This window comes from Haliotis rubra, unplaced genomic scaffold (assembly GCF_003918875.1).
Source record: "Haliotis rubra isolate DU_JTF1 unplaced genomic scaffold, ASM391887v1 Scf45, whole genome shotgun sequence".
NCBI lineage: Eukaryota > Metazoa > Mollusca > Gastropoda > Lepetellida > Haliotidae > Haliotis > Haliotis rubra.
Window position 1 is genome coordinate 3368361 of NW_025767135.1, and position 13820 is coordinate 3382180.

General features: G+C 40.2%; 1 protein-coding gene and 1 long non-coding RNA gene across 2 annotated transcripts; one reads left to right on the top strand and one right to left on the bottom strand.

Moving 5' to 3' along the window:
• Window positions 1–297: 297 nt before the first annotated feature.
• LOC124289808 lies at window positions 298–2733 on the bottom strand. The gene is made up of 3 exons (XM_046726474.1): window positions 2552–2733; window positions 1957–2193; window positions 298–689 (listed from the first exon to the last, which is right to left on the bottom strand). Exons 1-3 carry the CDS (start codon window positions 2730–2732, stop codon window positions 298–300), a joined length of 810 nt encoding a protein of 269 aa, XP_046582430.1. The 5' UTR covers window position 2733.
• Window positions 2734–11270: 8537 nt separating this feature from the next.
• Window positions 11271–13200, top strand: LOC124289872. The gene is made up of 4 exons (XR_006901776.1): window positions 11271–11582; window positions 11710–11791; window positions 12065–12224; window positions 12516–13200. It is a non-coding gene; the product is annotated as an uncharacterized LOC124289872 (long non-coding RNA).
• The last annotated feature ends 620 nt before the right edge of the window (window positions 13201–13820 follow it).

The following is a 13820-nucleotide window of genomic DNA, read 5'->3' on the forward strand; positions in this document are numbered from 1 at the left end:
CCACTTTGTCCACCTCAAAGAATATTGCTTATGAATGGGTATATGGGGGGAGGATCACTTTCGACTCAACCCGAACACGTGGGTTGCCTGCTTTGACAACCGTCACATTACTGGCTTCCTTTCATTTACACAAAATATACGAATCACGATTATAATGTTGAAATGTTTATTTCAATATATGTCTTTAAAATATCTTAACAAAACAAAACGTAAAATATAAAGTGTCCTGCTGTTTATAATCAGTCAGAAAAGTGAACAGTGAACATGGAACTATACCAAACTGTCTTAAACCTTCAGTCACACTCTTGTGGATCTCAGGCTGTCAAGGTTGTTTAACTGAGCCACGTAACAAAGGCATGACAAAGACCACTGCCGGTACGCCAACCGGAACCGATGCTGCGGTTGATGCCGAAGTAGATGTCGTAGTTGGGGGGAGCCGCCCTCGGAATCCGACTGTCCATTCAAGGCATACAGTAGGTTCGTGTTGAGGTAATAGTTGAACTCTGATCCCCAGTTATTCCAAATGACGAGGCCGTCGGCGATGATCACGCTGAGACGGTTGGTGATGATGTTCGGACGGGTCAAGAGAATCCCACCTGCGGGACTGTTCTGGTCGTTACCATAGATACGAAATGTAGAACTGGTTCCTTGTATTTCGGCATCCCGTGATGTGGTGGCACCATCCCCACCTGTGATGATAAAAGACCTTAACATTTAGGACATATATATTCATAATATAGTCGTACCAGCTACCGTTCTATCTCGTGCGTTATGAACTAAAATAGAATTAAGTGCTCAGGTCATGATTTCTTGACCTGCGATCACAGGTTGGGTTCAACATAAAAATGGGCTGTATATAACAAAAAGTCATTTCACTTCAATCTTTCAAGAAATGTGCTTTGCTGATGGCGAACTTAGTTAGGACTGAGATCCTAAACTGCTGGGTAATAAAGCAAGGACAGCAGTTTGGATATGCTGTGTGAAAACTTTCAAACCTTATTTTACATTGATTTACTCATTTCTGTTCTGAATAAACAATCAAATCAAACAACGCTGTTCAGTTTTCGCCGTTATCAGTACCTTCAATCTCTGTGTTAGGCCTTCCATCGTGTGTTGATCTTCCTTAACCTAAGGCAATACACACTCTCCGAAAGTCTTTTCCTATGTTATTATGATTCATACTACTCAAGCAATATGTGGTCATTGAAAACGTTAATGCTATGATTCTTTTATTTAACTGATGTGGTTCCACCCAGTGCAGCTTGTACCTCACCACATGAGTAGTTTCGTCAACAATGTAAGTTAATCATCTCTCGCTTGATATAATCGACAACCGGAAGATTGTCATAAATGCATTGACATCTTAGTGGTAAGTAACAGAACATAATTATCAATCATAATCTTTACTTATCATTTATTGATTGGCTGGGTAATAAAGCAAGGATTGCAGTTTGGATACATTGTGTGCAAAATTGTCCATCCTTATTTACATTGAACTATTCATTTCTATTCTAAATAAACAATCAAATCAAACAACGCTGTTGTGCTTTCCGTTCAGTTTTCGCCGTTATCAGTACCTTCAATCTCTGTGTTAAGTCTTCCGTCGTGTGTTATTCTTCCTTACCCCTTGGCAATAATCACTCTCCGAAACTCTCCGAAACTCGTTTTGTATGTTATTATAACTCATACTACTCCAGCAATATGTGGCATTGAAAACGTTAATGTTATGTTTCGCTTTTTAACTACTGTGGTTCCACACAGTGCAGCTGGTACCTCGCCACATGAGTAGTTCCGTCAACAATGTAAGTTAATCATCTCTCGCTTGATATAATCGACAACCGGAAGATTGTCATAAATGCATTGACATCTTAGTGGTAAGTAACAGAACATAATTATCAATCATAATCTTCACTTATCATTTATTGATCGGCACAGATACAACAATAGTTGACCTACCGTATCCATTATTGGTGGGTGAGTCGCCGATGTTGAACACCCAGCCTGATGGGTTGTTGAACCACATGTCAATCAGAACTTTGTTCTTCCTGTTGGCAGACCCGGGAGCACCAAAGCTCAACTTGAGAACGCCCTTCTTCCCGCACGTGCCTGACCCATACAGGGATGTCGCCCAGGACAGGGAACTGCTGGTATGGAGGGTCGTCCCTGACGTCAGGTCGACAAATAGGTCATAGCCTTGGAGAAGAAAAAGCACCAATCGTGATGATGGTACCTCAATATTCTGGGTACATATTACAAATAGGCCACATCAAACATACAAGGGTGACGACCAATTTACTTGTTTACAAATTAACTCGACAAGGATGCAAATGATTGGGACCAATACATCAATCAAAGCTATACTTCTCGTTTCTGGGATTGATTAAAAGTCGTTGCTGCTTTGAGAAATGATAATTTGAGCAACAGAACATTAGGTATATTGTGGCAGAAAAAGATCTGCCCACAAAATACGGCTTTTGTCAAAACAAGTCTATACGTATATGAGCTTTAAAGTGCGACGAGGTACAACGGTGCTTCCACATTGTATGCCTACCTGTGACGAGAGAGAAACAACAGAGCACAGCTAATGTTGCAGGTAGTAGGTGATGCATGGCGGCTGCAGGACGGTCAGGTTCTCTCTGTGTCTGGGTTGTATGATGATCTGCGCACAGCGGTCTGTTATATACAGTACCCCGACAGAGATCAGCCAATACGAGAGATTCACAATACGTCATGTATCCGGGATGTCTCCATACAGGAAGCGTCTTCATGGATGACTTGGTAGCGATTCGTGATAATATCATCAGTTATTAATAGCCACAATATCAAGTAAGGGCATATGTTCTTTTGCTTTTCGACAGCTTGCATTATGTTAAGTACATGACCGCCTTTTGAAAAGCATTGTGAGGGTATTTCTGTGCAGCATACACGCACATCACAAATTATGACACAGTATTTTGCGATCAGGAATGGACTCTTACTGTAATACAATATTAATATCAATTATAGCAAATCGACTTTTGAAAAGCATTTTGTAATATATTTCTCTGCAACGAACATTCACATCACAAATTATGATCAGTTTTGTGATCTGGAATGTGATACAACTATCACATTAAGCATAGCAAACTTACACAACCGTGGTTGTTGCAAAATAACAAGTGGACAATGTCTCAGGCATCTCTTATTTCTTATCGGAAACACCCGATATTCAGCTATCCATTCATATAGTTCCATCCAGTGGACCTTTACACCTAGAACTAGGGTCCATGCAGGTAGCAAATGTACTGTAAGTCCCCATGGACCCTAGTATGGTGATCTACCTGTTTTTATATTGTATCGTCTTGTATAGTTAAAATGTTTGAAGTTTGATTACTAGTTTTTAAATTTACATCTGTGATAAACTAGTTGTTTTACAGTACTTCGCTGACAGGCTTTTATAATTTACCTATAGTTATTATAAATATATAACTTGATATAGTCACAATATGGCTGAAATACTGCCGATGAAAATTTTACCACTCATTCACCCCATGGACCCTAGTATGGTGATCTACCTTCAGTTGTTGGTGATCCATAACCCGTTTTTGTTTTGTACTGTTGTCTATAATGATTTAATTTTTTGATAGCGTACTAGTTTTAAATTTAATTCTGTGATGCTGTAGTGTATTTACTGTCCTTCAATGACAAGTTTTTACGTTCAAATTTATTGATTTTAATATAAACTTAAGTAAAAAAGAAACGCTACAAACAAAAAAATTATAAAATATGAATTACTAAAAAAAAATTTTAGTTTCCAGGTACAGGAACTATATCACCCGAACACATCTTAGGTGTTTACAAACAAATATTGGAACAGAATCCTTGCTTTGTACACTTCCAAACAAAAACATGAAATGCACGTTTTTAGTCATTAAAATACAATTTTCGTTCGACTGGGGTATAAATTCGATGCAGAAGGCAAGCACAGCATCATTGTCTCAAAACGACACCAGAAGAATGCCGAGATTGACAGCGCAGCAGCGAGAAAGAGCATTGGGAATGTTGGAGATGGGCGCCACTCACGACCACGTCGCTCAAACCCTCGGCTGTCACCGCGTAACAGTGTCCAGACTCGTCCAACGATATCGACAGACTGGCCAGACTACTGATAGACCCAGAACTGGCCGACCCAGGGTTACAACACCACGCGAGGACCGGTACCTGCGCACATTGCACTTGCGCAACCGTTTCCTGACGGTGACGTCATCGGCGGCGTTGGCGTTAGGTCGTCGTGTCAGTCGACACACAGTGACCAGGCGGCTTAGAGCTTTTTGGCATCAGGGCTTACAGACCGTTCCGGGGACAGCGGCTGACCCAGGCACATCGACAGAGACGACTGGAGTGGGTACGGCGAGTACGACGATGGCAGCGACGTCAATGGCAGCGAGTGCTCTTTAGCGACGAGAGCAGATTTCTCTTGTACCGAAACGATGGCAGGGCACGGGTTTATCGTCGTACTGGAGAACGACAGGCCGCCTGTTGCGTTCAGGAGGTCGTTCCCTATGGAATGGGAAGTGTGATGGTGTGGGGAGGCATTTGTGGAGAACAAAAGACGCCACTGGTCATCGTCAATGGCAACCTGACGGCCAGACGGTATCGATGACATTCTTCGCCCCACAGTACTGTCATTTATGCGCAATCGCCAACAGGGCATCCTGCTTCAGCATGACAATGCAAGACCCCATGTGGCAAGAATTACACAGAACTTCCTTCAAGCAAACAACGTTAATGTTCTTCCGTGGCCAGCATGCTCCCCTGACATGTCACCAATCGAGCACTTGTGGGACGCTCTTGATCGTCGTGTTCGGCGCCGTCAACATCCCCAACAAACCGTCAAGAACTCGCTGACACCCTCCAAGAAGAATGGCGGAACATTCCACCTGCTGACGTCAGACGACTGACGTCATCAATGCGTAGAAGGGTCTATGCATGTCTTGAGGCGCGAGGAGGCCATACTCGCTACTAGAGTTCACCATAGTCATTGCTATAGACTTTTCTTTACCAGAAGTTTATGTGTAAAAAAATGAAAATGAAATTGCTGAAGTGTCGTTAAAAGAATCCTCTGTAACATTGGTACCATATCGTTATTTATAATTGTTGACAATCATCAAAAACCTTTTTATGTCAGTCGTCTCAATAAACTTTATTGCATGTTTCTAGTGTTTGTGGTTTCTTCACAGGGTAATTTTGAAAAGTTGGTAGCGTTTCTTTTGTACTTGAGTTTATATAATTCCATCCACTGGATCTTTACACCCAGAGGAATCTGTTTCAGGGAGCAGTTGAGGCTGCTTATCTTCTAGCGTTGGCCATTTAGAATTTTACATGAATGAATACATTATCAAGGATCTACACTTTTCTGTACTGTTGTACCTATCTCAGGAATGTATCACACGTATTTCTACATTACTATCACAGAAATACCATAACTGAACACTGATTAAAATAAGTACAAAAGTCTCAGATAATATTAAGATAGGATACGATAGCAGTAGCTGCACTATTAAAACTCTTACAGAAAATGTACTTGTCTCAACAAGGAAGTTCGTTATCACGACTGAACAAAACATCGTTGCGGATTAGTTGAGTTTGTCTTGTGACACCATTAAGTAAATGTACTCCACCTTCAGAAACTGCACGACTCTGTTACTTGTACAAAACTTATGCACCACAACGTATTTGTATTTCATGCCGCCCTATGGAAATCATTCATGACTGAATAACTCTCGTTACTCACATTTGTAAACACAAGTTTAATGTTCGTGTTTACCGAATCGTGCACAAGCCTGTCCCGAAGCAAAGAGGCATCTATACTATGGGCCGGAAGAAGACGATATGACATATGCGCCTAAAGGGCCAACGTGACACAGTATGAAGAACAGAGGACCGTGTGGTTTTAAAAGATAAAATAACATCATGCTTGCATTAGAATTTCTGCATGCAACTTGCATGAATATGAACCACACAAGAAAAATTTATCTTGTCTTACATACAATATCATCCCTTCCATTACATTGTCCAAAACATACATACGCAATAGTCACACAGACAGACAGACAGACACACACACAGACACACACACACACACACACACACACACACACACACACACACACACACACACACACTGTTTAACATTTCGTCTTACCGACAAACCAGCAATATTTATAAAAAAATTCTGAGCAAAACCTCTCCCATTCGTTTGGGACGTGAAGAAAGCAAATATCTCCCTTGATGAATATTGATGAAAATATAGAGAAATATTCAACATGGGAACGCACAGTATCTCTGTGTGCGTTTTAACGTACGTGGATACCCAATTAAACAAAGCCAAAAAGCCCTTTATTCCAATACCCGGTAAGTCGAACGTATATGAAGCAAAATATGCATTACGCAAATATGGAAAGCAGAATTATATGGGCATCCATTTCGGAGTATGTGAAAACGTCGACTAGTGGAAGGGTAAATATGATAGTCCTGAGGCACTTCACACACTGATCTGTTTGATTGGCATTTTAAAGGTTGATGAAGAATAATATCGTTGTCTCTCTTGCTTGACAAAGGTATAAGAATCTATTCCTTAACATCGATCCATAATATGATAAAGAAGTTGTCATCCAAAAAGTATCATAAGATTCATAACTCACTCACTCACTCACTCAGACAAATTCTGAAAACCTTAGTGCATAATTTTGATTCTGCATTGGTTAGCGTACAGTAGATATTTCATCTTATTATTCAATGGGTTATTTTGGGCTTCTATTTGCTTACTAAACCTGTTCTTGCAGTTGTTGCTGGACAGAGTGTTTCAGTGCGAAGCGCGTGTGTGACCACCCGTCAGTTTGTGTGTGTCATCCTAGTCCTACAGTATATTTCATTCCTCACGTCACTGTTCACTGCGGGGCGGTTGGGTAGCCTAGTGGTTAAATCGTTCCCTCGTCCCGCCGAAGACCCGGGTCCGATTCCCAACGTGGGTACGATGTGTAAACCCCATTTCTGGTGTCCCCCGCCGTTATATAGCTGGAATATAACCGGCTTAAAGCCATACTCTATCACTGGTTTCATCAGCTTTACAGGTTTCCCTGTAGTAATGCATTTTGACATACACGCTAGTCACTATCGTGCGTCTACACCTTTCACCTGGAACAAATATTTCCAGGGATTACTTAAACATAACTTGTAATGTCATATCCTAAACGTTTAGATTGTTTGATGAGGTCAGGGGAGGTAGCAGCCTGAAGTTAGCAGCGGGTTCGTGTTTCGTTATTCGTCTTTCGAATAACGAATAACGTGCTAGCAGCGGGTTCGTTATTCAAGCGCTCTACACGGAATATCTATAATAGGGCTGTCATATACACATAAACTCATGACATAAAAGATTGTGGGATCCATTCACAGGTGTACCAAATGTGCATGAGGTGTTTAATTATACAGAACCTCTGAATAACGAAAAACTAACCAGCACTGGGTTCATTATTCAATGTATGCCCATCCATTCTATCAAATATGAGATAACAAATATGTCATACCGTATTTGCAGAGGGTTCGTGTTTCGTTATTCGTCTTTCGAATAACGAATAACGTGCTAGCAGCGGGTTCGTTATTCAAACGCTCTACACGGAATATCTATAGTAGTGCTGTCATATACAATGAAACTCTTGTAATAAAGATTGTGGGATCCATTTACAGGTGTACCAAATGTGCATGAGGTGTTTATTATTCAGAACCTCTGAATAACGAAAAACTAACCAGCATTGGGTTTGTTATTCAAGGTATGCCCATCCATTCTATCAAATGTAAGGCAAATGCAGTCTACCGTATATGCAGCGGGTTCGTGTTTCGTTATTCGTTCCTTTTTCCCGATTTGCAAATGCTGTATGTTACTAACTACAGTATATCATTCAAATGACTCTTTTCAATGTCTCAGTATAGGAGATCAGGGTGTCAACCATGTATTTAGTTACTCAGAAATGGATACCGTATTTCCTCCATTACATACTGGGTATACAATGCACGCCTGCCTCCAACTGACGCTGTATGATAGTGTAATTTTCGATTTAGCCAGATAGTAACTACCCTTTGAGTTCATATTAAACACGGTAGAAGCAGAGTTAACGGATTGTGTTGTATTAATAAACGATCTGTTTTATGATATGAACTTCGCTAATCTCTCCTTATTCCCACAGCTGACCAAGGTTTAAAATTCCAGCATCTGTAGCTCGCTGATATTATCAGTTTAACCACGAGGAAGTGGGCCTTCAGTTTATCTGTGTAAATTATCGCTGTCAAGGAGCCACTCTGTAATGGTTAGTATCAACCGCTCCTCTCAGTCATTATTTGCCTTAAAAATATGAATGCCTGAAAATTCTGAATGTGCTTGCACGCACACACAAAGACTTACACACGCACACTATTTTAAAGCATCAGCATTGTCACTTACCAAATGTTTACTCCTCTCACGAAGTTCATGCATATTGAGTGTCCTATTTAGTACATAGAGGTAAAATACATTTCTTCCCGTACAAATAAAAAAATAATATACATTCCACCTTCCTTTTTCTGACCACATTTTCTAGTTACCGGTATTCAATATGAAAAACTAACCCGCACCAGATGAGGTGTTCAGTTTATGACAAAGGAATATGAAAATATATTGAATGAACAATCATCAGCTGCTTTCAGTCATCATTAATTGCTGGGAAGCCTTTGCAGGAGTAGTCTTCATTACGAATTGTCTTATTTTACGAAAAATAGAAAACACAGGACTATGTAAGTGTATGATGAGTGTATCTTCGCTCGTAGGATCTGTCAAAGTATCGCTGTTTTCAACCAAACCCCTACATCCGTTCCCATAGAAAAAGGTATCTGGTCGTGCCCATCATCACCCATATATAAACAACTGTCAAACCTTGGTACCATCATTGTATTATCGCTTGACTTATCTCTGCATCGTTGAAAGATACATTTACCGCGTTTAAAACAAAGATTGTATTAATTGTCAACCAATTGTAGACCAGAAACAGGAGACAATTTTGCTTCATTTACCAGTAGACATGCCATTGCAGAGGAAGAACTTATTGATGATGAAAATATTCTGTTAAAAAAGATATTGGTGACTGCAAACCTGAACTTAAAACATGGATAATGAGGTGTGTGACAGATAAGTTGAGGGCAACAATACTGCAGAGGATATTATTAATGATGACAACAGTACAGTAAAAGCAGAGGACATTGAAGAAGCAGAGGACGTTGAAGATAGGTTGTGTGGTGGCAACAGAAAACTGGAAAAAGAAGAGGAGAGAGTGTGTGATGACAACCCGTCCTTTCGGCCAGAGAAATTCTCCTTTCACATCAAGTACAAAAAGTGGAAAACAATTGACATTAAAACCAACAGAAGAGGGGACCGAAGCTTAACTGGAAACTGGACATCCATGTTAGCAAAAGCCATCAGTAAAACAAACCCTGCTTGTCCTTTGATATTTCGATGTAACCATGTTAGAAAACTAAACTCAAGAAAGAAGAATTGTCCATTCTTCACTGCAAAGGCTTGCTGCAAATTCGAAGGATGTATAAGATACATAGTGAATATAAGAAAGGAACCAAAGGAGGGCAAGCCAGTGAAGGTAAAGGTGAAGGCTATCAAACCCTTTACACAGATCAGTCATGAAGATGGTGTGGTCAAAGGTAGGCCTATCAAAGGACCTGAGAGGAAACACATTGCAGACGCCATTAAGCAGAGCGGACCTTCAAATGTTTACTATGAGAAATTAGGGAATGTGGACAGCGCAGCTTATAAAGCCGGAAATTCCACTGGCTATGGAACAAAGGAAGTGATGCAAAAGATTTCATCAGAATCGAGCCTTAGTATGAGACTTCATAAAGATGTTATTGCAGAAGTGGCACTTCTCAAGAAGGTGTACAAAGGAAGATGATACAGAGGGTGTACTAAAAGGGTTCATTCAGTACCTGTCAATGTTCCCATTTACCGTGAGCCTATACAATAGTCAACAGATTTCCTTACTGGCTGAACACATTCGGACAGGAACTGCGACTTTGTATTTTGATGCAACAGGTAAAGTTATTTCAAATATACCATCGCAACCAAAGAAGGTTTTGTACTACCCACTAATTCTCAAAGGGCAGGAAAAAGGTGATCCTCCAGTTCCAGTTGCTGAATTCATCTCCAACAGTCACAACACTGTTGATATCAGTGCCTTCTTTATGAAACTCAACAGAGACTTGCATCAGCGTTATCCGAGTACGAGGATCCCTCAACGAATTGAGATTGACTTCAGTTGGGCATTTATCCATGCTATTCTGCTCGCATTCAATCATGATGACATAAATTCTTATCTCCAATGGGCATGGGGCTCAATACATATGACCTGTGACTGGGGCATCAATACAAAGGTGCATATCTGTTCAGCCCATCTTCTGCACAAGATTTCAGGACGCTTGCGCCAGCTTGTAAAGATGAAAGACTGCAGAAAGTATATCTTGTATGTGATTGCCCGTATGGTGGATGCAGAAAACCTGGAACATATTCATGCATGTTTCAAGAGTCTGTGTACCTTGTTATTATCGAAGAATCTTGACTCCCCCCACCCACATGTAGACAGGAGTATCAAGTATTTGGACAAGGTTGTAGCTAATGAAGGCCCTGCTACAGGAGTGGATGTATTTGAGGACAGCAGCGACGATAAACAGAAGAAAAAGCGGAAAGTACACAACCAAGTACTTCTGCTTTTGCAATCCACTTCCGCCGTATCTCTGAGGAGGTAAAATCAGAAACCCAAAATGGTACCTCTGGGAAAAATCCCTACTACAGCCCCGACACAGTGATGTACCTGTTAAACACGTACATGAAGATATTGCCATTATGGACAGGATTATTGCTTGATGGAGAAGGACATGACACAAACAGTCCAGCGGAGAACTGGATGAAGATGGTCAAGAAGGACTTTCTTGGGTGCAAAACACGCCTGACTCCAAGCAATTTCATCATTGAAGTAAGGGCAAATCTTAAAGGACGTCTAAGAGAGTTAAGTCATCGCCAACATATCCAGAAACAGACGGTAGACCCCTTAGAGAGCAACAACAAGAACAAGAAAGAATCAAAGGAATCAACCTCATTCATAGTGTCGGAGGAGAAATGGGGAGGAAAAAGGCAAAAGAAAGGAGATACAAGAGGAAGAGAGAAAGGTTTACACTGGGGAGGAAAAGTTCAGTTTACATCTTTCCAACACCTGTCCCGTGGACAATCTCCTTATGATCATGTATTACGTCTTACAACAAAACCACATAAGGAAGTGGTTTGAAGAAAACAGGGCCAAGTTGGAAGTTTGCCAAGTTCTCTTGGATGTTAGCAGCCTATTTCAGTCAGGCAACTGGAGAGAAGGCAGGGCATTATGGCTGAGGAAATATCTTCCTCTGCCCACAACCGACACTTGGAACGTCTGGCGAAGTGAGGTGGAGAAATTTGTTTGCCACTTTGGAGAGGTGCAAGAAACGGAGGTTTCATCATCTTGCTCCAAACGTACTGGCAGGTTGTAAACAGATGAAATATTCACTTTATTTAAAAGAGGGTATTACTTTACGAAAAGGATGTAGATTAGGTAGAGAAAAAACAAGGTTTCAAATCTTCAAGTTCACATTTATATGTATCTTTTCCAGAGATAAAGATAATTCTGGGTCATGTTGCCTTCATGAAAGCCTGAAGCAGTGGGAAGACACGTTCCCTTCAATGTGTTCTATGGTGAGTATTTTCCCCACCCTTTCTTTTATTACTGTATGTAACGTAGGTCCTGGCTGACAAAATTACTTTTCTTGTAAATAGAAACACTTTTTGGATTATACACCAGACACGTTATCAATAAGCTGAGTGTCTGTTGTGTCCTGCTATATGTTGTCGTTTGTTATAACCTTGTAATTACAGTAGCATATGTACATACCCTTTTCTGGAATATTAATGATGATGTTCTCACTGAAGGATTCATTCATTTGTAACTAAATATATCTCTTGGTACAGGAACACCATACGGACAATGCAAATGAGTGAGGACAAGCACACAACGAAAATTTGTTCAGAAGTGTCCACCGGTCCTTATTATGAGCGTCTCTTACTTGAGTCAGTCAAGAGGACTTGTACCAAGTGCGTTACCTGATTCAGTGGTTGTACAAACAAACAGGTGATTTTTATATGGATATATTTTAGCTTGTTCCTAATATATGAATGTCAAACTTAACATATTTATTTGAAGGTTGGTCATAATAAGTGTTTTCACCTCATTAACCAGCACGTTAGCCGATTCTTGTTTAGTGCCAAAGTGAGAGAGTTATAAATATTTCAGCTCTCAGAACGAGAGCTTGTTACAATCAGAGTGAGGCAATCTTGAAGTGTCAGTTGAACCCAAAAATCTCTTTTTGAATATCCGAATGAATGTTTCAATGTATAGCTTACAGCATATTTTATTTCTCAGATATGACCTGTTTGCGTACACAGTAGGCACTGGAGATCACTTCAAGGCTTACCTTCAGATTAACAACAGCTGGCACAAATACGACGGCCTCGACAGTCCTGAGGTGTCAGAAGTTCGTAGTCGAGGGGAAGATGGCCAACTTGAGCATGCTGTCTACATTTTAAAATGATCATCCGGCCTTGTTGTGTGTTAACAGACAATGTGCTACAATGTGTCTATGCTTTCTATGCTGAATTACACAACTGGTCAGGTGATGGTGACATGAGAGCTGAAGGAGGATATTTCATTGCCATCCGAACTGACAATGTCTAATGCTGGTTCACTGAATGTGTTAGTGTTTGCTGGAAACTGTGATCGTAGTCTCAAAACTGGAATTGATGCAATGATTTTATTTATCAAATAGGTGAACAATGTTTCCCTTTGCTGATTTGCGCGTATCAAGACAACCACTTCCACGGTGTACCAAAGTTAGACTATAGTGCAGAATATATAAGTGTACATTGTCAGTGAAGAAGTATTGCCATTTAGTGTTGTAGTTGTCCAATCGATATATTTTGTATTGTGACATGTGTAACTGTCTGTTTATTGCAAATGTACACAAAAAATCCAAACTGACGAAAGGCCTTTCTCATGGAAAATACAGTTTGGGTAACTCACTACTTTTGACTGAAAAGAATTATCATTGAAGCGTGTAACTCGTATGATAACCCTTTCCTTAGAGTACATAGACTAGTTTGTTATATTTTCTTTAATTTAGATATTATTCCTAAATAAAATGTCTGTGAAAATCCGACTGATCGTTGTTATTGATCAATGAGACACTCAAAGACAAACAGCCCAAATAGTAAATCTCGATGACGTTTAGAGTCAATTACTGGACAACACCAAGTAACCAACAACTGCTTGGAAACATCTTAGACGGTCTTACACTTTGTCAGATTGTTAGACATAAACAAAATGAAGAAGGCATTGCGGGTACACCTTTAAGATGAAGCTGATGTGTTAATCTTAGTCGATTGATATACTCCCTTTACACACAACGAATGAATAGATATATTTGTTATCTTACTTGTAGACGAACATACATTGAATAGCGTACCAGTGCTGGTTAGTTTTTCGTTATTCAGAATGTGCTGAATAAGTAAATACCTCATGCTTATTTGTACACCTGTGAATGGATCCCACAATCTTTTATTACATGAGTGTCAATGTATACCGGTATATATGACAGCACTACTATAGCTATTCCGTGTAGAGCGTTTGAATAACGAACCCGCTGCTAGCACGTTATTCGTTATTCGAAAG